This window comes from Ciconia boyciana, chromosome 7 (genome assembly GCF_034638445.1).
Source record: "Ciconia boyciana chromosome 7, ASM3463844v1, whole genome shotgun sequence".
NCBI classification, from domain to species: domain Eukaryota; kingdom Metazoa; phylum Chordata; class Aves; order Ciconiiformes; family Ciconiidae; genus Ciconia; species Ciconia boyciana.
The window spans coordinates 17,397,428-17,424,702 of NC_132940.1; the positions used below are offsets into that span (position 1 = coordinate 17,397,428).

General features: G+C 35.7%; 1 protein-coding gene across 5 annotated transcripts in view; it reads right to left on the reverse strand.

The window, feature by feature from the left end:
* Nucleotides 1-1,690: 1,690 nt before the first annotated feature.
* Nucleotides 1,691-27,275, reverse strand: part of ODF2L (outer dense fiber of sperm tails 2 like) — a 61,984-nt gene continuing 36,399 nt past the window's right edge. For 2 of the 5 annotated variants that reach the window (XM_072868445.1, XM_072868444.1), the window contains 14 exons: nt 25,061-25,180; nt 23,600-23,749; nt 22,164-22,226; nt 21,860-21,931; nt 19,952-20,068; nt 16,552-16,737; nt 15,098-15,207; nt 13,393-13,528; nt 12,714-12,824; nt 11,444-11,548; nt 7,839-7,924; nt 7,591-7,753; nt 5,953-6,078; nt 1,691-2,870 (listed from right to left, as the gene is read on the reverse strand). In XM_072868445.1, the coding sequence (XP_072724546.1) occupies nt 2,742-2,870; nt 5,953-6,078; nt 7,591-7,753; nt 7,839-7,924; nt 11,444-11,548; nt 12,714-12,824; nt 13,393-13,528; nt 15,098-15,207; nt 16,552-16,737; nt 19,952-20,068; nt 21,860-21,931; nt 22,164-22,226; nt 23,600-23,749; nt 25,061-25,168 (1,662 nt within the window). In that variant the 5' untranslated portion in view covers nt 25,169-25,180 and the 3' untranslated portion in view covers nt 1,691-2,741. Of the gene's footprint in view, nt 2,871-5,952; nt 6,079-7,590; nt 7,754-7,838; nt 7,925-10,040; nt 10,200-11,443; nt 11,549-12,713; nt 12,825-13,392; nt 13,529-15,097; nt 15,208-16,551; nt 16,738-19,951; nt 20,069-21,859; nt 21,932-22,163; nt 22,227-23,599; nt 23,750-25,060; nt 25,181-25,731; nt 25,968-27,275 lie in introns of those variants that run through there. The other 3 variants (XM_072868449.1, XM_072868447.1, XM_072868446.1) reach the window with 3 other exon arrangements.

Sequence of the window (27,275 nt, forward strand, 5' to 3'; positions counted from 1 at the left end):
GAAAGCATGGTCAAACTTTTACACAGAACCTCTGATTTCTACTGCTTTTCTGGGCAAGGATGAAAAGAAACCTTCCTGCGTGCTAAGGGTCCTGTGAATGAACGCTACTAGACTGAAAACATAATCACAAAGCATGTACAGTACAGACCAGTAACTGTTGCTTTGATAATTTTTCTGTACATTTTTGCAGCAGTAAGATGTTTCATCTGACTGTCTGTATTTGAAAACTGCAGCAGCATATTAAGCATTTGGAGGGGGGAATGCTAAATCAAAATCTCATTTGAAAAAAGGCTGAGAGGTGAGGTGCTGGTGACTGCATCATGATCAAGGGCTTCTAAAATCGCCTAGAGATGAAAACTCCCAGGAAAGCAAGCATAAGGAGTCTGTTTCTTCCTAGAAAATTGAGTGTCACTTTGCTATGTGATGCAGACAGTAAAAATAAATTGCTTTAAAAAAAATATTAGAATCCCAAAATATAGTCAATTCAGTATAGCTGTATGCAAGAATTCTGCAGCATGACACATGGCCTTCTATGTTGTAAAATGAACAAGGCAAGAACTACTTTAGCTGTATTTTACAGTTACTAAAAATATAAGCAGCAATCTAGAGTAGATGGCAAATCCTTAGGTAGTTAGGAAAAGTAATTTCATTCTTCTCTTTATTAAAATCCACAGCAACTCATGTCTAAATGAGCTAACAAAATTTAAAATGGAAATAACATGATCAGCTAACACCAGTTCCCAAATGCAACTGAGAAAAAATAATTGATCTTTGTGCCTACTTCTACCATGCAAAAAAAAAACCCCAAAAAAATCCAAACCAGTAATGGAGAGCCATAAAAACATCACCATCATTTGGAAAATGCTGTCTTCATTTTTAAGAGATTTCTAAGACTTCAAAGATCGAGAATGTATATTCCAGTGCTTGAATATGAAGAAAAGGAAATAAAGTCTAGATTAATACAATGGAAACAATGGGTTGAGCCAAACAAAAATACAGATTTCTAATTTTATAAGCTAAATCAAGTCACATATACTTTGACATATCTTAAATTTATTGTTTGTAGACGTTCAGAGGTAGAGGTACCTGAAGCTGCCAGCAACTTCAATAATTCCAGATCTATTTCTTGCAAATGACATAGGAAAAAAACACCCTAATTTCCTGGATAGCAAAAGATAGGCTGAAATGAAGTTACTGTACATCTTTGTATCATTTATCAATGAAAAGTGTGCAATTTTCCATGATGACCTTTAAAAAACCTGTCATGGACTGGACTCAACACTTCATTTCTGAAAACTTTCCTTCATACATGATGACTTTCCAAAGGTTTTGATATTTAGTAGCACAGGCAGGACTAAATTAATACATATATGGTTATCTGTGTGTGTGTAATGCAAAAAACCCCAAAAATATAACAGAAATATTTGCTACTGGCATAAGTCATATATAATGAATTATAATTTTATTTTTAAAAAGTGCACACAAGCAGATCATTATGACATATCAGTATTTGTTAGGATGCATAAGCATTTGGGAAAAAAAAGAACATCAACATTCTACACATTATAAATAACAATGAAATACTAAAATTACCAAAAAGGTATTATCTGTGTATGAAATAACTTATGTTTTCAGTTAAAAATACAGATTATTTAAATACACATTCTAAATTGCATATATTTAACTTATCTGAATGTACTACTTTTCAAAAAACATATCACAGTTCTATAAGCATGTATCTATGAAACAATTACTTTGTCAGTCAGAATTGTTTTTTGTATTAGCCCTGTATCAGCTGGGCTGATATTTACATGTGTTTAACCTGAGGCATAAGTCAGTCTTACTCACTTCAGTGAACAGCAGCTTTTGTACTCAAGCACAGAAAAATACTTAAATACCTTAACTGGAGCTGTGTCACCGTGAAAGGTTATATCAACACATTCAGAGCTTAAACTGTATCTGTATCTAAAATACTTTCCTACTTATATTTGCAAAATATTACTATAGTATACTCCTGATCATAATGGGATGTAGGGAAAAAAGGCTGGATGGGACAGCCTTGTGGTGGCAACTATTTCATGCAGTGCAGTAGTGTGTGCTGTACTGGTGCTGAGCTACAGGGAAAAGACAGGAAGGGAACCTAATGCTCTCTAAATTTTTGCCTGTCTTAATAGGATAGATACCATTATCTTGGGCAACTAGATATCTACAGTAACAGAAGTGTAATGACTGATAAATATTATATAATTATTAATAATTAAAGTATGGAAATTACTATGCAACCAGTCCGTGGATGTTCTCTTCCCTCATGTGAACTGAAAGGTAATCTGTGATCATCTGCATTTACCATGGACTAAAAGGACACACGTAAGATTTTACAGCACAGGACCTAACACACGGTAAATTCACAGACCAATTTACAACTTTGTGTGCACACCCCACACTTACACACCTGTCATTACTGTCACGCAGTCTGCCTTTTCACTTTTGTTCCACAAATAATACAATTCTTTATATCAGTAATACCAGGTAAATTTTCCATATGTGACCAGCCAGTAGGATATACGGTAATGATTGACCTGCTTTTCCCTGTCCACAACAGAAGTTTTCCTAGGGAACAACTAACATTATAGTACTCAGTCCTACAAAATACTGTAAGGCCTCAACAGCCTTGCCTCCAACAAGAGTTAGCCAAATCTTGAAAAGTTTCCTTATTATTAAAATAAATTAAATTAAAGAATTCAGCCAAACATTGTTATGTATGAAGCTTTCAAAAACTGCACATAATTCTGGATGCTCTGGTTCTTATTCTCTGACTTCTGTAGGCTGTTCTCCAGCTCTTTCAAATGTACTTCACGGTGCTTTTCATTCTAAAGAAAAAAGATAAATGCAACGCAACTTAGAAATAAAATACAAATCAATCAAAATAATAATGTAAGACAACTAGTACCTAATTTTTACAAGTCTTATTTACTGATAAAAGTTTTCAGAGGCTCCACAAAAATGAAGGTTACCAAAAAGACCTCAAAATATTGTATGTTCAGTTAGGACCAAACTGAACATGTTTTGATAGGCTTATAATCCAAAAAAGGCCTGGGAATGTAAAAACTAACCTTCTGAATTTTTATAATGAAAGATTCCTAGCATCTTAAATCTGTTATGGACTTAACACTCTCTCTCCGTTGATTTTTCAAGGAAACATTTGTTATTGATCTCTGATGCAACATGATTTTTGATGCCTATTGTTCCTTATTTAAAAAGGATGATTGATAGCAATATTACCTGCTCATTAGTTCCATACCTGATGCACACCACAGATCATTTGTTATATAAATACTACAGATATTCAGGTATTTCCTTTTAGGTCCATTATAGATTTCAGATGCTGGTTGCTTAAAATAAATTCAACTTTAAAAAATGGAATTATAGTCTTCAGATTTAAATCCAGTCTTAGAAAAAAATAATCAGGTTAAAATGAATAACTGAATAAAGTTACCTTCACAGTCCTTTTTGTTTCCAGTTCCACTACAACAACAGGAATAAAACCATTTTATCGTTTTCCATAATGCATTCTCAGTTATATGTAAATGTAATTGGAATAAAAAGCAATGAATTAATTGAGAACAGTTCTTCTCGCAGACACATATACCTTTCACATTTATATTTTAACTATAAGCTTAAAATGGAAACCATTTGAACATAGACTTTATTTCTGACACAGAAGGATTAACAGGAGTGTTCTGCCAAGTGACATGAATTCTTATTATCTAGGACTGGTGATTCTCAGTTTCTTTGCCTGTAGCCATTGGTGTGAGGATTTAAAATGGACTAACAAGCAAACAATTATTTAGAAATTAAAGTGTACTGGTAATTTGATTGAAAAGAGCAAATTTAAATAATTTTAAATAGAACTAGGCTCTTGAGATCCAATTCTGTTCCCATCTCAGTAACTGGACTACCACTGATTTTAAAGGAAACAGAATGAGGCTTAAAAATAAACAGTAAAGTAACTTACAGATATCATACAAGTCGCATAAAAATAATTATTTTAAAACTGATAAAAAAGAACAAAAAATCCTGCCAAAAATGCAAGTGTGCCTACTTGTTTTTTTAAGTTGCAGAGAGAAATAAATTAGGATCTAATTTTAAGGATGCTTAACTGCCAGTAAAGCTATAACAGTGTATAGCACCAGATTCTGTAACTCTTACTTGTAACCACTGGCAGCAACTCCTTCCATATTGTTTCTTTGCCTTGTACCTTGGTATTATATCAAAGACAACCAATGCAACTCTATGATAATAAACAACAACAACATATATATGTACACAACATGATATATATCAACATATACACATATATACACACACACACACACACACTGTGCTGTACATTTTCAGGTTCGTTTCAAGACTCCAAGTCTTTAAAATAAATGTAATCTGGGAATCTTTAACTAGATTTCATGACAAGAGTAGAAAATAGAAATTTGAAATACAATATACTGTTTCTACATCACCATGAACCTCTACCACCAAAAAGCCCTGAAAGATAACTAATACCAAAACCAAACTAGCATCTCTGAACATAGGTCTTAAGGTATAGGATCTTACAAATCGGTCTTTTTGTTTCTTTCGGCTGAATTACAACACCCTCCCTGCCTCACCTCCCAAAAAAAGAGATTACATGAATGTCTAATCTTACTACACCTCACTAGGGAAAGGAACTTAATTTCTTTCTTAATATTAAGGCAAGGGTATTATGGCAATTTGCTTGCTGAATATGATTAAATTTCACATCCTAATTCAATTTGGGAGTTTTTCTTGGACAGAAGACAATAAAATTTTCTTTATTTTCTATTTTACTTTAACATAGTAAGAAATTCCTATGAAAAAATATTTGCAGTAGAATAAAATGCTAGCCAATGTCTGATTTTGTTTTAAGAACACTTTTGTCTTAGGGTAAATGCAGACATTAAGTTATACTTGATACAGATAAAAAGTTAATTAAAGCATACTGAATTCAGAACCATATCTCTGATGTCTCATTTGAACCTTGAATAGAGTTTGCATTTAGGTTGGCTTGATTTTAATCTTGAATGCTTCAAGTCAGAATACAGAATATTGGTTTTGAGAGTCTAGGAGAGTGATACTAAACCTTTTTAGTCTCTTCTATATTTATTTTAAATAGCTTTGTAGCTTATTATCACTGATCACAGGACAAATCTCTAACTGTATCAAAACTTTGATTAAAGCAAATGATTTGACATCACTAGGCTAGGCAATTCAGAGATGTCTGACATTTTATTAATAGAAAATGTGCTGGAATTTTCTGGATTAGATAAAACAATAAATCAGACTTCTTTTTTTTGTTGTTTTCAGGGAATATTACTCATGCAAAATACCTTCTTAGACTGTACATATTTTAGACTTCAACATATCAAAACCTGGGCATTTAAAGGCTTGACACTGAAAAATCAGAATATCTCTTTTGTTACTAACTACATTTATGTGCAACATCAGTATATAAGCTGAAAGCTTTTCACAAATTCTAGTAAGATCAGATTCTTGTATCAACTCAGGGAAAAAAAAGATACCACTATGTCATTTGGAACTGTTAGGCATTTATTCAAATCTAGGTATGCTTACTGAACATGATTAATCTGAGAGGGAAATTACAACTTCATACATATTCTTTTATTTTTGCCTTACTGGCAAAACTGGATTGAATAAGAGACGTAAACTCAATATTATTCCAGTGATTTAGTAAAATAGACTGGGCATCTGTTAAGTCTATTAGAAATGTCAATATACAAAGTATATTGTCAAGTTGAATTAATTTGCTGTTCCTCAAAGTATGTATCAATTAGATTAAAAGTGTGTTTTTCAGTAAAATGAACTTTATGTAAACAGTGATGTGGTGAGTAGTTTCTTACGTCATAAACAGTATTTACTCACATGGTGAAATATGCAGAGGAGTTGTTTTTTCTCTTCTTGCCTCTCTCTCACTTCAGTTTCAAGAACTAGCATTTTTGCCTGAAGGGCTTGTTCTTTGTATGACATTTTTTCCAGTTCTTCAGCTACCTGTAATAATAATGAGAGAGAAATTATGTATATTTACTTTCACTTAAAGCACAAACCAAATTATTTTCTTATATCTTAGCATTAGTAGCTCTATTTCCTATTCTGTCATCTAATACTTCAGCTATTTCCCATGCACAGAAACTAAACAAACCTGGGAAATATTCTGCCTAAATTTGAAAGAAGTTTCAATTTGGAAAAAAACGTCCTATTATTGAGAGGAAGACACTTTTGTAACTCATTTATAAGTTTACCCAAACTTGTTATTTTTTCAAAACCAAATCAATATCCTCAGACACTATTGAGAAAATTCAGACAGTTTATTTTAACATGATAATCTGAGACAGTGTGCTGGTTTTGGCTGGGATAAAATTAATTTTCTTCATAGTAGCTAGTATGGGGCTATAGTTTGCATTTGTGCTGGAAACAGTGTTGATAACACAGGGATGTTTTCGTTATCACTGAGCAGTGCTTACACAGAATCAAGGCCTTTTCTGCTTCTCCCTACCCCACCCCACCCCACCAACGAGCAGGCTGGGGGTGCACAAGAAGCTGGGAGGGAACACAGCTGGGACAGCTGAGCCCAACTGACCAAAAGGATATCCCATACCATTTGATGTCATGCTCAGCACATAAAGCTGGGGGAAGAAGAAGGAAGGGGGGGGATGTTCGGAGTGATGGTGTTTGTCTTCCCAAGTAACCATTAGGCGTGATGGAGCCCTGCTTTCCTGGAGATGGCTGAACACCTGCCTGCCCATGGGAAGGAGTGAGTGAACGAATTCCTTGTTTTGCTTTGCTTGTGTGCGCGGCTTTTGCTTTACCTATTAAACTGTCCTTATCTCAACCCACGAGTTTTCACACTTTTACCCTTCCACTTCTCTCCCCCATCCCACCAGGGGGGAGTGAGTGAGCGGCTGTGTGGTGCTTAGTTGCCAGCTGGGTTTAAACCACAACAGACAGAAATTACAACTTCATACATATTTTCTGATTAAACTAATACAATCCACTGCAATCTAAATGCCTACATTTCCTCTTCCATTTGATTTACTGTTTGCATCCTTTCTACAAATGACAAATCTCTGCTGAATATTGAAAGTGTGCAAAGACTTCCTCTAAAATTAGAAGGATTTCAAAACCAACATTCTTGTGGGCTACCTATTCCAAAGAAAATAAGAAAAAGGAAAGATTAAGCTTTTGTTCAGAAACTTTTTGCCATATGTGTGGGATTTAAATATTAGGTGGTTAAAACGTTTTGATTTGTCACCAAAAAAATGATGGTGAAATTTTGGTCCACTGAACTTCACTATTAATTTCAATAGGATCTGAATTCCACAAAGAAGTTGAATTGTGCAATCCATATTTAAATATGCAGAATTCCCAGTAACTTTGTAGTATTGCTCCCTACATGCAAAATAATCTTGTCCCATCTTTTCTTCTCAAGCACATTTGGTTTTAATGCTATTTTTAAATAGAAAATGGCAAACAAGATTAAGAGATGTATTAAATCATCAATACCATTTTTCTTCCTTCTTCCATAGCAGATTCCAGTTGTCTGGTTAATCCATTATATTCTGCAATTTTCTCCTCAAGTTGCAATTTACTGCACTGAAGACTCTCATCTTCTTTTTTGAGCTGACAAGCAAGTTCTTCATTTTGAAATTCCATCTTTTCTAATTGCCTTTATGCAAAACAGATTAATATATTATAATTCACTATAGCAGAAAAAATAGGAATTAATTGCAGTCAGATTTTTAAAAAGTTACCTTTTAAGATCTTCATATTTCTTCTGAATGTTACGGTTTTCTTCTTCTAAGAAATTACTACCCACAGAAGTTACACTGTCTTCCTCCTTTGAAAATGACAATTCGTTTCTAGTTGAAGAGACCCACATGTAGGATATTACAGAGTAAAGTAAGCTTGCCCATTAAAATCCAATCAAACAATTTAACTGTAATTTCAGGTAACCACTACATTATACTCAAGTAAACATTATCTTGTATTTAAAACAAATAAAATACAGCCAAAGTAGCAGACTAAAACTTTGTGTGAACACTTTAAGACTGAAAACCTGCTATGTAACAAAGTGAAGCCCTAACAAAACCCATATGCTGCTCATGCAGCCTTATGTATTAGGAGCTGGCCAGGTCTATCTCCTTGTGAACTTTGACTCTTAAGCTTTAGATTCCAGCAAAAATAAGTTCCCTCACACTACAGTCACAGGAAGCATAAAAATAATACCGCATATATATAAAGTTATCACAGAAGAACAGCGTAGCACTGGCAAAGAATTTCAGAAAGTAGTGAATATCAAAAAAGACAATCAAGTTCATAAAAAGAGGTATATCAGTAGCAGAAGCTGAAGAAAGCAAGAAGCCAAACTGTCTTGCCCTGATCAGCATCCAGACTGACAAACTGTTACGTGTTTTCTTTTAAATCTCCTAACAGTAGTGATGAGATTATTGTCCTTGCTACCACCCATCAACAGCAGATTAGCAATAAATAGCCACATCACCAGCCTGCTGGCACCATTATTTAAGGAGCAATATCCATCATTCATAGGACTACCGCAAGCAGTTCCATACAGTAATTTGAGCTAATCTGGTTGATTTTGCCTATGTGAAGTACAGGCTGTTCAGCTAGCAGACTGGTAGTAGCAGAAACCTCCAGCAGAGGGGCAGTAAACTGATGTCCTGGTCCAGCTGAACCCAGAAGAGGGTTTCTGCACATGGTCCAGTTACTTCAAAAGGAATTTTTCTAAATTCTGATCTTAGGATCAAGGGTCAGAATCTCTAAAAGACATCACCAAGATTTAATGCTGAAATCTAACTGCTGTTCCACCAGACTAGTGATTATATTCCCAATTACTTCACTATACTGAAGAGGTTTTTTGCATTTATTCAGTAAAACAGGTAGTTAGACTAAAATTGTACTAAATTACATACATCATTTTATATATGCACCTCAAAATTAATTGTTGCTTAAGTACTTTGCTAAGCAAAGATGGATTTATGAGTTTATGAGCATTTCTGGAAGGAGTATTTAAAATGATACAAACAAGAACAAAATTTGATGCTATAAAGATCATCTTGACAAGAAATTTAAAACAAAATCAAGAGCTATTTTTTTATAAGCATATAAAGTCTATAGGGACACAGAGACTCACTGTGTTTCAGCTGAAGTTTTCCACTGACACAGGAAGAAGATTAAACCCCTTTCCCACCCTACTGATTCAAATAAACACCTTTGTCATTCATGCTAGCAGGGTATTCTCTTCTAACTCAAAAGCACATAAAAGGGAAAAGAGAACAACAAAAACTCCTAAACTTAGCCCTGCTGTTGAAATTGATGTCACAGACAAAAAAAGCTGAGGAATATTCATATTCGGGCTTAAGAGGAAATACAAGCAGTAGCACTAAAATACTGCTAAAAATAGAAATGATCCCATTAAAGCATATTTTTAAAATATATTTTACCAACAAACACAATGTCATCATTAAAATATTAAAGTTATACATCATCAACAATACAATCTATGACTATTTATCTGAGCAAATACTGTCTTGTTTATAAATTAGTCATTAAAAACAAAATGAATGTGGAATTAAATTATTCCACTAGATACAAACAATAATTAGACTTGCACATTTATTTCCAGGGAAGAATACCACAACACATCTCAGGACATAAGTATTCAAAAGGATCAAGAATATACTCACTTAAAAGATACAGAATCTAAAAGTAAATATAAGTAACTAGTCTTGTCACATACCGAATTCACGTAAATACAGTTGGTGATAGTTTTATTTGCATTGTGCTATTTCTACAGAAGGAGCTTTTGATTTATGAAGCAAATAACAAAGGAAATGGCACAACTGTCACACATGCTAATAGGAAAAAAAAGTTCCAGAGACTTTCTTCCACATAATTTTCTCATTTATCTTTAAAAATCAGCATGTTCTAAGCACCTGAACTTGCAGCTCCCTAAGGGTTTTGCATTTCTGCACATGGATCCTTTCCCAGGACGTATGCTTTTCCTGATACCCCTGCTGCTTTTCCTCAGCTGCTTTCCACAAGTCACAAACATGTTCTAACTCCTTTAACTCAGCCTCCCTTTTGTCCCTCACCTGCATCATAGCATCACAGGAGAAAAATGTAAGTGTAAAACCATAAATTAATTGTCGTAATACTTAATGGCTTTCCATGTCAGTAATAAATCTGAAATTCTACACAAGTTGCATAGTGTCACCTATTTCATAAAATACTGACAAATTTACAAGTTCACCATTGGAGAAATTTCTATCTCTGACTACGTTTCATTAAAGACTCAGTAACACTCACAATGAACATTTACAAAATTATGCAAGTGTTAGCAGTTCATTACGCAATACACAAATTTTGATTTTATTTTTATTGCAATATATTTTGGGAGATGGCATACAGACACTCTAAGCAGCTTACAGAAAAAATTCTGACCATACAACTATTGCAGTATTTGAAAAGAGGGCAACACCTAATGCCACCTGAAGCCACATACAATGCTGTGCAAGTATTATTTAGGGGATCAGAAAATATTTTTTTCCATTCTACAACTGAATCATTGAAAAATAAGGTTAGTATGAAATAAAATGAACATCTGAGACACTTCTCTGTGCAGACTAATTCTGTTCTGTAAAACAGAACACAGGCAATGTTTCTAAACAGAAACAGAACTGTAAAACAGAACACAAGCAATGTAATTACAATTGCCTGTAAAACAGGCAATGCAAAACCTGTCCCTGCCTCAGCTTCATCGTTTAAAATAATATGTGTTTTGGTGAGAACTGGAACTGAGGAAAGTGATTTTTCTCCCAATTTTGTATTGTTTTCTGATGCTTAAGAATGTGCTAACTGTGTTGCAGTATTCGGCTCCACCTGCCGAAAAAACTTAAAACTCATCTCTGTATTGATTCTCCGTTTTAACTGCTAGTTAAAACAAACAACTTACACTGCGAACAGTGTAGGTTACAGTAGGTTTGCTTCCCTGTGCAACTTTCACAGCTGTTCTGTCGAGAGGTCTAGGTTTTAAAATCATCAATAACAAAATCACATTTTTAAAAGTCATAAAATGAATTCTTGAATTCTAAAATAGCATTACTCTAGGAAACATTTCTCACCTGTTTGCAGTTGTGTAGTATCCAAAAAATCACCTGCTCACAAGTAAGAGTTAGTAAAGCATTAAATGAATTCAAAAACAATTTTATAGATGGAAAAAGAAAAAAGAAAAAGAGCCAGTACCTTGTGACTTCTAATAAGTGGATCACAACAATGTAGTGATTGTCAATGTCCTACAGAATTATTTGGAAACATGTTTTATTACTGCAAAACTTACCTTATCTACTTCTAAGCATTTGCTTTCTGTTATTCTTTTGTTTTCATTTAAGACTGTGTCATATCTGGATTTCAACTCTTCTACTGCTGTTTGTAATTTTTGTACCTAGGACACAATATATTTTTCACATACATTTTCAAGGTGTTTCTTTTAAATATAGAAAAGAGAATCATTAGTATGAAGCATAAATTAAAACCTTTGATTTCTAAATAGAATCTCAATATTTGTCATTATATGAAGTTATTTATTTTCATTATCTTACTCACTACAGCAAATATAAAATGGTAGCCAGGTGAAGAGCACTCTGACATCAACATTTCATTTTCAACAATGAAGAATGAGCTACAGTTGTGCTACAGAAGCAGCCAGCATGACTCACCCTTCTCTCCCCAGATAACCAGTATCACCAATGAGAGTTCCCATCTGGAGTCACCACAGCTACGGGCTAGGGAATTTCTTCCCGCTCACTGCTTAAGGTTGACTGTTCACTGGGACTACATCTCCCATCTTAAAGCTGGCAACACTTTAATTGTGATGATGTGTCCCACAGACAAGGCACACTGGTTGTACTTAAGAGTTAGTATCAAGTCTTTCCTCTTGTCAATGATTTAAAAAAAAAAAGATAAGTTAAGACTGTCAGTGAAATAGTATCTATACTATAGCAGAAATATATACAACTTTGAATCAATGTTCTAAAATTCCTTCTCTGTGAGTAAAGCCAAATACAAAAAAGGAATTGATAAAAAGCCCATTTTAAGTCTGATTTATATGTTTTGCTGGTATTTTCAATGTGGAGCTACCGATATAAATAAAAAAACCTCTTACAACAGTACTTGAGTGCTGTTTTACTGTTCTTAGGAATGTGGGAATAAAGATATGACCAAGGAGAGGTGAAATACCATTGGATATGCCCACTAAAGACATCAGACTCAAGTTTTACTTTTTAAATATAGTTTACTGGGCTGCCAACTTGATTTTTAGGATGCAAATCTTTTCTAAGCAAGCATGTAATTAGCTCTGTTGGCTTCAACAAGCTTCAACTGGGCTTCACACAATTCAGTAAGGATTATGTGTACTGGTAAGAGTGTGGAGACTATTCTTGGATATGGTTTGTAATGGCACTCTCTTCTATCATCCTCAACGTTACGACAGTATTACAGTCAACATGACAATGAATCTGTTTTATTTACAAAGAAAACCTTTATCATTTCCTCAAAACTGCTTAAAAATTTAAAAACCCATACTTGAACATTTCAAATATGCTAGTCACCTGATTTTTATACCATTCAACAAGGTTTTCCTGCACCTTTGCCTTTTCTTGCAGATTTAGAAGTTCATTTTCAACAGAAACAGTACTGGTTTCCAATGTAGCAAGGGAAGCCTTGATTAAAACATGAAAAATATAAAAATTGTAAGAGTGTTATTAAAATAACACAATCTACAATATGATATTACTAGCAAGTGACCTGCAGACATTAAAAAGAGTGACACAATTATTTATCCTGTCAAACCAGAATGATAACCCACAGTTCATTTGTCAGCTCATCAGACTATTTACTTTGGAGGATAAATACAATACAAAACCTGTAAACCCTTTAAAAAATTTAAATTAATAATTGAGCTAAACTAATTTCTTTCATTTGAAAGAAAATTTTACAAACATAAAATAACAATTTCCAATTAAGCAATTTTGTAGCTACTGACAGTAAAATAAATGGCATCCTGGTTAAGCTCATAGATGATTAGACTATCCTGTTCCTAGATTTGCCACAGATTCCCACTGATAAATTTTCAATGTCTCATTTTCACTTACTATAAAAGATGGATGGCAAAATTTATTCTACAGGTTTGGGATCTCTAGACAGAAGGCCAAAAGGGAATTAATGTGGTTACTTTATTAATGTATCAGAAATGCAGAGCCATTCAACAATGATTTAAAATAATCTCACCTTTAATTTTTCATTTTCAAGGTAAATCTTTTCATTTTCAGAGTTTACAGAATTTAGCTTTCCAAGAATTTCCTCATCTGACTTTCTTCTCCATGCCTCCTTTCTTTTCAGGTCCTCCAAAAGGCTTGTGACCTGTCTTGTTAGATAGGCAAGAACGTCTATATCATATATAATACTTCCAAAACTCTCACTATGCAAATTAAATTGTACCTTAATACATACTTCTTCTGTGTTCTTATTTTATTAAAAGAAAAAAAAAACAACACAAAAATTGGGAGAATGCATTTGAGCATCCCAAGAAAGCAGTATCTATTGAAATAAGAAACTTTCCAAAAGAGATGTGGTCCACCAAGGAAGTGGTCCTAGCTAAATTATAAATAAATTCATTACCTAGAACACCCAAGCATACTTCCAAGACAACTATGCATACACATACTGTGCAAAATGGAATGATATTGAATTTATAAGGTCTATCAGATAATGTCCTACTAAGAACATTCCATAGGTAGTTTAGGAATGGTATTTTCCATTATTAAAAGCAGCAAATTGTGCTATATGCCTCACCATTTGCTTTCAATGTTAATAAAGTTAAACAATGAAATTTGTTTTGCTGTTTAGTTAGTCATACGCTACCTAGTAGAACAAGTCTTGTTAGAATGGTACATTTCAAGCAAAGACTTATATTTTCAGCTAAAATAAAATCAGCAAAAAAAAAGCTGGAAGCAGAAAGAGTACTTCCGGGAAGTATCATAGATGTTTCCCTTTTCTTATTCTTTCCTAGATGCCTCCTCATATACACTGGACCAATAGTGGGCTAGACAGATTTCTGGACTGACATCGTGTACCTGTACTCCTTTTAAATTTTAAAACACACAGAAAATCTGACATTTCTGAAAATATTTTCAGAAACAAAAACAAAACTCAAGCCAATTTAATTTGAGCTGTTATGTATTTGAGCATGAATCAAGTTCTTTGTAAAATAAACATTCTGTGTTAGGCCAAGCATAAAGGGACCTACCAGTTTCTTTTGCTTGTTTGAATTATAGTCCATATTTCTACCAACAGAAAAGGTAAAAGGATATTTGTCACTGTCTGACAAAGAAAATGGCATATTCTTCATGTACATTAAGATTTGTTTGAATAAGGTTGAATAGTTTGATAGAGAGAGCTTGAATAAGGTTGGAAAATTTTGTGTTGGTTTTCCTTACAAGAATAAACTGTTCAAACATGCATCTGAGAGGAACTCTTCTCTGTCCTCTAGTGGGGTGAGACATTAGTGGAACAGAAATAATTTTGCTGTCATTAGACTGAAGTAGAAAGTAGAAGCCTAAGTAAGAACCTTCTTCTGTAGTGCAGTAGACACAAGAGTTAATACTCAAGCTGTTTAATCAGTTACTAAATAAATGGTTCTGAGGAAGCAGCATAGTAGCTACTAGCAAGTCCAGGCTAAACAGAAGTATGCAGGGGAAAGAACATGTTCCTTACTTGTATGGGGGAATGAAGTTTTTAAAAAAGTTGTAAAATGCAGCAGAGAGAAGGACAAATCTTAAACTTTTTCTAGTTTCCAACTTTTAAATTCTGCTCAGAATTTTAAAATATGAATAAATAAACTTGTGTACATTGTCAACCTGAGTACTACGCTACTCAATATCAAGACTGTGACTACAGAAACAAACAAACAAAAGAGATCAACAGTTTAACTTACTTCTTAAGATCTTCTGTGTGAATTTCTAATGTAGTCTTTCCTTCAACCATTCTATCATGCTGGTTCTTCCAGACATCGGAAGCTGACAGTATCTCAGACAGTTTGACTTCCTAGAAAACACAGGAATTACAAATTATGTAGCAAAAGAATGCCACTGAAGAATACCATCTGCTTCTACAAAATTTTCTAAACACAAGAGCTATTTAATATAAGATGGCTTAGATCTCCCTAGTACAAAGCAATGTAAATTTTGTCTTGTCTCAAAAGAAAATAAACAAAACTACACACATTTTAAAAACTTAAGGTCTAAGTATAGACTTATGTTCAAGGCAGAGACACAGTTAAACACTGGCACTGTATATCAACTGTAGAATACAACAATATTTCAAAATTTAAGATGAAAATATTTTCTTACAACAAAAATATTTGTTTCCAATACATCTCTACTACATATAAATTACATAAATTAATAAAAAAATAAAATTCTGCCAAAACATTTTAAGAATAAAAAATAATAGCTAGGTAAGAAATGCAAAGTTAAGTAAAGTCATTCAAAGAAGTATGGATAATTAACCAACACATCTTGGAAGTACACCAGGTCTTCAATGGGGAAAGAAAACAACAGTGTGACTACAAAACATCAAAAGTTCAGGAGTTAGCTGCCATCCCTCTGTACTGCTAAGTGTACTTAAAGATCCACTACTGTCTTCTCACAAAGATCAAAGAAAACAAAAAAACATTATTAACTATCTCCTAGTATATTAACTGGAGAAATATATCTTTAGTACTGACATAACCAAAATTATGGCAACACATCTAAGAGTATGAAAACATACTCTCTTTAGGAAATCTAAATAAGGCAATAAAGATCTCGGCGCAGTTCTGATCCACCTGGCCTTTTTGAACAATTACACACTGTAGGGATATGTGGGGCAAGAATCTAAGGAACAATTTGTATTAAGGAAGTTTTGTACATGGATTTTGAAAAGGTTCAGAGCAAGCAGCTTAGAAACAGAAAGCTAAGTATCCACATGAGATGTCATACACTGATAAATAAAGAAAACAAAGACTTCAAACCCCACTCATGGATTCTCAGTTAGTATATTGTACCTCCGAGATGAGTCAGTGTATATCCATAAAGGTCTAACAGGAAGATCAGGAGAGGTGTAACTGAAAGCTGATCAGACTTCTCTTTCTTACTACAGTTTGAAGCATACAACCTCATGGCTTAAGACATTCACTAAATTTTAACAAAATGAAGGCAGTGAATGTAGTAACAGTTTGCATGTCACTTACAGCAACCTTTTCCTTAACCAAGGAGCAAAAAAATGAGAGAGATACAAACACAGCATTACCGACCAACCAACTTTTCCTATTTTTCCACAGGTTAAAGTCTCCCAATTGTTCAATTTAAAACAATACAGCACGACATTGCTCACAGCATAGTCACTCACACGTTCTCTTATTCTGGAGGTTAAATTTTCCACAGCTGCTTCAAAGTGTTCAGCTCTTTGTGTCTGGGACCTGATTGCTTTTTTCAGAGCAGTCTTCTTTTGCTCACTTGTTTCCCTTAAGGCTAACATCTGGTGCTTGTATTCACCAACTTGAAGTTTCCATTCTGCTATTTTCTTTTCTAGAGTCTGCAGTATAATTAAACATCAACTCTTTTCAAATTCTATACCTTACAGACCATTTTGTGACATAACATAATCAGGAATAGCAATTACATTTATAATCTGTTTCCATAATGTCTTTTTATCTCAAATCTTGTGGCTGATCCAAACAGCTAGCCAAGGTATGTACAGCACTAGGCAAGAGAAAATACATGTTGGGAGAAAATACATCATTATAAAGATAATCAAAAGAGGTTGAGGAAGTGGAGAAGCAGGCAGGAGTAGGGGGAAAGACAGCAATCTAACCATTGCTGTGTGCTCTTGGAAATGAATGCAGAATTTCAACGTAGAAGGCATGGCATGGAAGTTAAACCTATTTATGAGGAAAATAAAAGTGGTTTCAACGTTCCTAGTGCCTGATTTCTGTAAAGAATATCACGTTAATGACGCTACTAGTGATATTCACTGATGTACTAGTAGTCTGTCCTCTGAATCTATAGTGAGTACACACATAACTAGGGCTGGAGATCAGTATTAACAGTATATGAAATTTGAATATGAAAGTTAAGATCTTGGATTTGGGTTTTTTAAGTCAAGAAGCTAGGAAAGGCCAGGGTCTTTTCTTGAATATATGTATTATGATATGGTCTGTGATTAGATGACAATATACTATTTTCTTGCAAGATCTCTGACTTTTTCCCATGCATATAATGGCCTCACTCTATTAATGAGAATTAAACAGAATTGTTTAGTGAAGAAACTATTTTTAACAGAAAGTTATATTTTGTGTTCAATGGATAGTAAAGCAGAAAATGCAAAAAGAAAAGATTAAGCACTGCCTTGCCCACAGCAGACAATTGCTTAAAGATAATTAAAACAGGCTATGATAAAGCTTAAACCACAGCAGTAAATCACACATTGTAAGGAGAGCAAATAACTATAATTTCCTGAGTGCTTGATTTTGCAGCACTCAGGAAATAAAACGCATTTGCATTAAATGTATTTTTATTTAAATACATGTAAAACTACATTTGCATTAAATGTATTTTAATGCATTTAATTGTATTATCAAATGTGTACAATGCAATCGAGATGAGAGCTGGGTTCTACAATTGTCATTATATTTTCTGTTGCTGTTAATATTTCTGACTAACTAGGTTTCCACATCGCTCTGATGAAGGCAGTGTAATGATCCCATCCAATCCAGGAAGCTGACCTCTCTAACTTCATTACTTTTGTATTTTTCATCTACATATCACTTGTTATTTAAATATGAATAGAAAAAAGAGTCCACACATTAAAACACTACATGATGACATACAACAAAAGCAATACCAGACTCTGCTTCAAGGAGAACCTCAGATGAGATTATTTTTAAGGTGCTACAGCTTATCAAAAACATGACCAAGCTACCAGTAGACAACTACTTTCATAGAGACAAGTGCAAATTCCATTCATATCACTTATTATTCTTCTGCCAAACTACCACAACATAAGTAGGCTAGCAGTGTAAATAAATTTGTCTCAAGTCACTGATAAATATCCTAATTGTAAGAATGATTAATGCATTTGTTTCCTACATTTGAGTCTAGGTCTGACACTTCACTTAATTATGTTCTACATGAATAAAGACCAGAATGACATGCCATTTACCTACTGCCTATATTAATGTGCCAGCCTTATTCAAGATACTATTTGCCAGTTGCTGTAAAATATGCATATTATGCATATGAGAGCATATCTGTCAGTATAAGTCCTGCTAACGGCCCCAAAACTTATCCATAATCAATGCAAAATGTATGTGGTTTTCCAAGTGAAAGATGGTCTCAGGTACTGGACCCACCAAAAAGGAAAATACTGTTTCAAAAAATGAAATTATAAAAACCCCTAAATATGCAAGAAGTAGTTTTCATATATAGATGCTTGTAGGACATTTAATAAACAAAGATGTTACTTGGGGGGGGGCGTGAGGTGGCGGGGGAATACCTTCGATAAATAGAGCAATTGAGTCTATGTATGGACTTCTTTAACTGCTGGTATAAGTAAACAGCTGTTATACCCTGTTATAACCGCATGAGGTCACAATCACACTAAGAATAAGTGCTTTGGGCATTATTCACTGACAGGTAAATTTAAATTGAGAATTAATTTCATAAAGGTAATGCTAAGCTGTCACAAGCTTTTGTCCAGATATTAACAGAATCATCACCAGGATTTAAGCTAGCAACTGACTTCAGCACTTTTTGAAGAGCGAACAAACAAAACTTTTAAATATTGAATGAAAATACAGTTGTATATCAAGTTACTTTATCAAACTATCACAATGAAAATGTTGGAATTCTAATAATTGTACTAGGTAGACCAATAAAGCAATTTTTATTCAGAAGAAAACATGAGATATTTATAGAGACATAGACATACATGACTTTTTTTGAAATCGAATTGCTAAAGGTTCCTTAACAACTACAAATTATACAATTTGTAGTGGATGTATGCCACTAAAAAAAGTTTGGAAATTAGAAATACATTATTTTTCAGCCAATGTTTTCTCATTCATGCCTATGTTCTCGACAAGTTTCAAATATTAAAATCTGAGGCCACATACAGCTCCAGCCTCTGACACGCACCCTCTTCCTTGCCTTGTTCTAAAGCCAGTAACTGCTGCAAATGCCCAAATTTACCTCTTGCTTTTTAGAACAGAAAATGGAAATCATTTCATCTACCTTAAACAAAGTGCGGTTAGGCATTAGTCTTAAGTGTTTCTCTTTCAGTCAGTATTAAGAGGTTTATTGATTCCTTTACAGTCAATAAAAAGAAACAGGTGGTGATTCATCACTCTTATCTTACAACAGAAACTCATCCTGGAGACTTGCCTATCTCTTTCTATTGACTATACGGAGACTGCCTCAGGATCGATATCTATCTTCTAGACAGCACAGTTAGGTGAGTGCAAATGCTTCTATGTGTGCTTAACTTCTCTTCAGCAGAACTGCTAGTATGCACAAGTTGAGAAAAGAAGGAAAAAAAAAACACCCTTGCAATTAAGATAGTGTGGTCAGCCAGACTGTGCAAAATATAAATGCTAATGATTTTTACTGTTTGGGATTTTTCTTTTACCAAGAATTTGATTTCAAGTGATACTTTAAGATTTAACCCTCACATCTGAGTTAAACTGTGACCACAATAAGGCTTTGCTAATTTTTTCAAATAAAAACTGAAACACAAGTAAAAATATGTTGACCTGTATTTTCACTTTTAATTCATCATTTTCCACTTCTTTTCTTTGAATCTGACATTGCAGGTGAGCTTGTACTGCTTTTACGGATCTTGACAGGTGGTCTTCTTTCCGTACATTGACCTAATAAAGAGAAATATACACAAATCTATTGATCTATGGAGATATGCTGTATGATGCTATCTGTATTCTTCCTACTTTGCCTTACAGTTTCTAACTGACAGTTGAATGTCCTCAAAAGCTGGAAAAGATAAAACATGCTCTACAAGTATATTCACAAGCAGTAACTTGTTACTAATGTTATTAATGTTAAACAGAAATCACAAACTTGAAAGAATGTATGTATAATTGATGCCTCATATTTAATCTGACTCATTAAGTAGTATGAACAAGGCCTGGAAGCACAAACTCAGAAATCCAGGTTGAGCAAAACATCTAGCTAGCAGGTTGATCAAAATTAAGCCACACTGATCAGCTCTGCCCTGACTAATTAGGCCTGAACTGATCTTCATTCAATACCAAAGACCACCACCTGCTATTAGAAGTATTGATACATTTAATTCAAAGTAATTTTTTGGGGAGGGAAGAGGCAACTTATGTCACCAGAACTGAGGTCAGATGATTCCATGAAAGGTCTTGCAACTTGATTCCTTTGGCTCGTTCTAAATAAGAAATAATGAAAACAGGTAGAAAGAAGTCATATTATCAGTATAGACTAGAAGAGCATTGTAATGCACCAGTGCAAGTGTTCATTATGGATACCAGTAAGAAAGGCAGACTCAAGACTCAGTCAGGTATTGATAAAAATGCCATTTATTGGAGATAATGTTAAGAAGGAACAAGGAGATAGCATAGATAATCATTTATCCCTTCAGATGCTGGGCACCCCAAGTTGTTCAGCATTACATAGATCTCTAGTCTGCGCATGGCATGCTGCACAAATCCCATCAATGCTGAGGTTTGCTGGCATTGTGGTCTTCAGAATCTTTATAGGCTTTTCTGTTCAGCATTTCTCCTCTCAAGCAAAAGGATGTTTCTATGAAAACATGCTGCTTCACTTCAAGATAAAGACAAGGACATGCCCATTGCCACGTGTGAAAGTGGGCACCCTCACAGGCTTCTCTATTACAAGTAGCTGGCTAAGTTTATCCTGCAGCCAAGTGATATGTTCTCTTAGTTAAGCAAAGAAAAGTTCTTAAAGAAGAACCATGGCTCTCAACAACCCCAAGGAGTTACAAAAATCAAAGGTCACCATTGTCCCCTTAAAGATTTAACTCAGCCTACTCTGTCCCTCACTAACACAGAGCCACACTGCACTGCATACACATAAAGTGCACTTTAGGTATATAAGTACTGTAACACAGATTGCTAAACTACCAGTAAAATAATTTTGAAACTTTTGTAGCACCTTCTTGTACAGGACAGACAATCCTTCTCTTCCTCTGTTGGTTCCTGCACTGAGCCCCTTCCTTTGGTTCAGAGAATGAAGGAGGTCTTGTCAGCCTTTGATGAGATTAGCTCTGCTGTCAGTACTACCTTTCCCAATTCATTGAGCTCAAAGAGCCATGGAAACTAATGGTGAACAGTCTCTGTTTAGTTTACTCTGTATTACTTCATTATAAGTGTTTTTTTCCAGAACTATTGCAAAACTGTAAATGAGAAGCCAAAAGCCATTAGTCTAGATATATGCCCCTCCCTGAACGATGGGACATTAGTGTTAAGGATAACCTGTATCCTTAATAGGTGTGGATACTGTCTTATGGTTTTAAGATATTTCTGTAGGAACCATCTTTCAGGATTTTCCTTTTTTTCATAGATCTTTGAAATAATAGCTTTTCTCAAAATCTAAAATTTGTAAATAAGAATCTAGTACATTGGGAGAAAACATTCATTCCAACAGAACTGGTCACTCACTTTTTCAAGCTGAAGCCTGGATGAAAGTTCTTGAACATGTTTCTCCCTTTCAAGTATTTTTCTCCTGAGATTCTTCATGGAAAAAAATTAACAAAGAAATTATTTTAATGTCTATACACAACAATGTAACAGCAATGCACACTGATGAATGTTTCAGATGTAAAACTAAGATTCCATTTTGTGATGATAAACCAGAAATACTCCCACCTTGCCACTGTCACTTCACATTGTATGATACCATGACGTAGCCATTTTCAGATGTACAGCATAGAACAAAAAGAGACAGAAATTTTAATTTACTTACAGTATTTCGGGTTTCATTTTCACTTAACTTCTGCATCAAAGTGTCAATGTTTTTATTTTTTAGCTGCAAGACAGAAGCAGGAAACAGTAAAAAAATTACTTCAAATTATAATTGATTTAGCATTTTTTCAACTGTTTTGAATGTGGTACATATAATTTGCTATATTTTCAAATTTGGTACATATAAATACAAAAGCTCGCATACCCATGAGCTACTTAGAGTTGGTGGTTTAAACCCTAAAGATTCAGTTTATTTTGTGCATAGAACTTCATAGCTGAGGAAAACAAACTAGGGTCATTGCATATGCCAATTTCTTTCTTTATTTTAGCTAAAAGGATTCTAAATACCATAAATACTTAAGTGTTATTTAAACATGTAGTCAAATAGTGAAAGCATTTGTACAGCTCGTAATATTTTAAAGATTAGTATTAAGTATTAAAGCCTTTTGGGAACTTCAGTTAGATAGGAGAATTTGAAGCCTGAACCAGAAAGCATAGGCTGGGAGATCACAAAAATCAACCTACATTAACTGTTACTACAAATCCAAAAGAATTTATATGCCTGTAATATTGTATATGCCTGTATATCCTGGTCTGCATATAATTCCTCAGAATATTCTGTAATCTTGATCCCATGTTTATCTGTAAAGTCAGTACATGGACCCCAATTCTGCATCCAGGTTTCCACCTCTGCACGCAATGCAAAATTATAAACATTGTATTCAGCAGTAGTCCTGTCCTTTCCTGACTATACTGAGTCAGATTTGCTATCAGCAAATAACTAATATATAAACAGGAATGGTGTTTTGTGACCTCACAGTATTTATCAGCAAAAATAGAAGTGCTTAGAAGACTTCCCAGAACTGAGAAGTGACTGGAAACCTAAATTACTTGTACTATCTTTCCATTCTCAGGAAATTTTCTTTCCCACAGTTAGTTCTCTACGAACTTTCTCTGTAACAACCAACAAAAAGCCTCATGCTGTAAGACAGCTAGCATTGTCTACGAAAACCCGAAAATCAAGAATATGTTCAAAATTTAAAAAAAAAGTTCAGAATAAACACCCATCTCTGTTAGCTGGCAAGAACAAAAGGTTAGCTTTATGACTTCTGAAAGAACGGTAAGAAAGTCAGCAATGACAAATCACATTTAATTTTAAAACAAATCTACATTCTTCACTCCATCAGGTTTCTGTGCAAGTTCCATGTGACACTACTGTTAATCAGGAATTCATTGTGATCCACCTCCTGTTTTAACATACGTAGCCCACCAAATTCCTTCCAACTTTGCAGGAACTTTCTTAGTGCACTGGACATAACAAAAAAATCTTATTTAATAGACATATTGGGAAGATTAAGACTAAATGTTAGTTTAAGATTCACGTAAGAAATGTATGTTTGCATTGGTTCTATGTTTATGCCTTATATATTTTCTTACTTGGTGTTCTAGACTGTCAGATTCTTTGCTTAGATCAGTAAAGTATTTTCCATCTTGGATAGCTTTTGCAGTTCTATGATAATCCCTTTTATACAGCTGAATCAGTGAACAGAGGTTTCCTGCTTTTCCAGGTGGCACATACATTCTACCCTGAAATAGCATTCATAATGACATAACATTTAGTATCCCTCACAGTTAGGACACTGATCTTGCTAATTCAAGGTTATCAACATGAAACAAGTCAGCTCTTCAGGAGAATTGTTTAGGAGAAATTTTAAAGATCAAAGAAATCTCTCATTTATGACTTCCAACAAGGGTAAAAGCCTGTGATATCACAGGATGTACCCTCAAACTGATTGCTCACAGAACACACCTAATCTACAAGGCAAAGGTAAACAGTTTACCTCCAGTGAAGGTGGAGGTCAAGTCCTGCTCAGACACTGATACTGTGTTTCACAGCAGAGTTCTTCCAATTTGGAAGCAGCAATGGCTTTTCTCTTTTCCCAGTTTGGAAAAGCTCCTCACTTTGCAGGGCTGCACAGAAACATGATGCTGCCCGTGTCATGGCAAGTCCAGAGCCAAGTATCAGTGCCTACTACCTAAACGCACCCCATTCCCCCCACTTCCTTGTCAAGCACCAGAGCCCACCGTCACCCTCACCCCGGCTCCAAACACCTCTCTCCTGCCTCTGTCCTCACACTCCAGCATGACTGATGCCCTTGCCAAGCACAAAGTTATCTGTTTACTCTGCTCAGTGCTCTGCTGACTACTCATTATTTTTCAGAAGTGGATTGTCTTGCCTTCTTCACCCACCAGGACCCATTTGTCCTGCTTTCAGCCTGTGCCAGGTGCATCTCCACCAAAAGGATTTGACAGACTAAGAGTTTATATTCTTACATCTGTATCTCCTTAGCATAATTGAGAAAATGAGTAACAGAATTTGGGAAGATCCCAGCTAAAAAAATCACTTCCTCACAGAATCAGAATGTAGACTGCTCTGCTTCCAGCTGTTGCCATAAGGCAAATAACTACACTCCAAACGTCTAATGTTTTTTATTTTTTATATATATATATTTATGTGCCTTGTTTTATTACAGGCTTACATTTCCTGGCAAACCTCAACTTGTCTAATACGGTGCAGGTCTCTATAGCTTTTTCTTGGTTATATAGACAATTTTATTCTTGAATTTAATTACTTTGAGTGAAAACAGCATCTTGGAAGATTAAACATCGTGTTTCGTTTATCCTAGCCCATCTATGTAAGCAGAAAAGAACAAATAAGAATTTTTCCATAGTTTCAGTATACCATTTTTATGTCCAGCACTCTCACTACCCATTTTTTTGAATTATCACCTACTTCCCATCTGTAGCTAGGAAGTATGTTTTGAAATATGTTTTGAATCTTAACAAAGTAAATAGAATGAAAAAAAAAAATCAAGCTAACAGACAGGATGAACTTGCCTCAGTAGCATGAGGAAGAAGTAGCTTTTCCTGAAGATCAGTGTTCAATAAAGGAGCAGTACACTTATGTACAGGTAAAGATGAGGATGCTCGTGATGATGACGACATTTTGTTTTAACGCTGTGTAACGAGACAGTATATGTTAACATATATTGGTGTTGTGTGAATCAGTAACTGAAACATTACTGGCATCTCAGGTCATTCCCACTAGAAAATACAGTGTACCAGACCAAATAAACCCCAGTTTCGTCAGAGATTTACCACAGTTAATGCAAGAGAAATCTCGCACACATATTCATACCTTCTAATCACTTCAGCAGCACTGAATTCGCACATTTGGCGCACAGAAATCAAATCCCTCAACAGCAGAAAACTCAATACAGACGAAGGACGGGGTAAAGCTCGCAGCCGCAACTTCCCACTTCCGCGCTCCCCAGCCCAGAGGGTGAGGAGCAGCGGCACAGGCCACCCAACCGTGGCCGCCACCCTGGGCTCTGTCCCCTGGCCAAGCGCCCCTGCGCCCGCCTGCCTGCGGCTCCTGCCCCCGAGGGGTCCCGCGGGCCCGTGCCCCCCTCAGCACCTCCCTCCCGCGGGGCTGCGCCCCCTCCCCGCCGTCCCCGCCTGCACCCTCCCCGCCGCCCCCTGACCGCCGTCCCCGCCTGTACCCTCACCGCCGCCGCCTCACCGCCGCCGCCGCTGCCCGCCGGGAGCCGTTGCCGGGGCAACCAGCCGTTGCCGCGGCCTGCTCCTCTCGTGGCGGGCGGGAGGCGGCGGCGCCCTCCCCACAGCCGGCGCCCTCCCCACAGCCAGCCTTGTCCCAGGGGCCGGAGCCGCCCTGGCCCGGGGCGCAGGAGGAGCCCCCCGGGAGGAACCCCCCACCCCGGTCGGGGCCGCTGCAGCCCGCGGAGGCCCGGGGAGGCGGGGGCATCGGAGGCAGCTGTGTGGGCCCTTCCGGCCTCTGCAGAGCAGCGTGGGCCTGGGACCCCCGCGGGCCTGGGGAAGCGGCATCGCTCCCTTCCCCGAAAGGAAGAGGTGCATGCGGGTAGGATTCAAAGGCGCTTCAAGAAGTGGCTGTATCCCTTAGCAGCCCGTAACTTGTGCAGACGGGGCGGTGGTCATGCGCACCCGGGAGGTTATTTTCAGAGCAAGGTGGACAAACTTGGAGAGCTCTGGGGTGCTCTGGATCCTCTATTTGTTTTCTTTCTGGGTGTTTCCATTAATATATTTTTTCTGAGGTTAAACAATAAGTATTCACGTAACCCGCCTGTATGTGAAGCTTTTTTGCCCACACATTGTCAAACGTTGTAGAAAAGCCACTGACTTTTAAATAAACATGTTCTGATGAAAAATAAACCAATTACTCTTGCATCACATCCCATGAGAAAGCACTAATGACGCTTGAGGTGGCACTTTGTAGAATATCCAAGGCATCGCAACAGACGTATGGAAAGATCACTTTCAGATAGTGAAGTGTGCAAAACATAATGATCATGTGACACGAATATGATCATATGTATAGATACATATGTACATACAGATATGTACACAGATACATAGGTACATAGATACATATGATCATACACTATGATGATCCGCACATTAATTTTGTTCAGAAAAATGCATACTGATAGAAATACTACTTTTTAATATGCTACATAAAGATCAGTGTTGGCAACTTACATTTAAAAAAAAATCTTGGCATTGGGAGAAATAATCAAAAGCAATATAAAACATATCCTTTGGCATCATTTGTAAACATGCCAGTGTGTTTGTATTTTCTTCTCTTGCTGGCAATAGAATTTCAGAAGACAGAGCAGTTATTCTCTTTATACACTCTTTGGAGAGTATTATCTAGCCATGTGTGCACTGTAATAAAAATCAATGGTTAAATTTCAACCTTTTTAATTCTAGTAGAGATGGAATCACTCCATTATCCATTCTGGAGCAAGTGCCTGTTTGTACCTGAACTACAAGGGAGATTTTGTCTTTGCATGTGCAAAAGGCCCAATGTTTTGTTCTCTATAGGACCCATAGCCTTGAATTGTGAATTAACCATCTCCGTCAGACCTTTGCTTCAGCACCGCAGTTTATGAGCTGTGGCTTTGGTGTCTCATAGTCAGCTGAGACAGAACTCGTAATTTTAGCTTCCCAGAACTTGCTATATGATCGACTTATTTTTAAAAGAAAGCAACAAATTGTTGCAGTTACCTAAAAA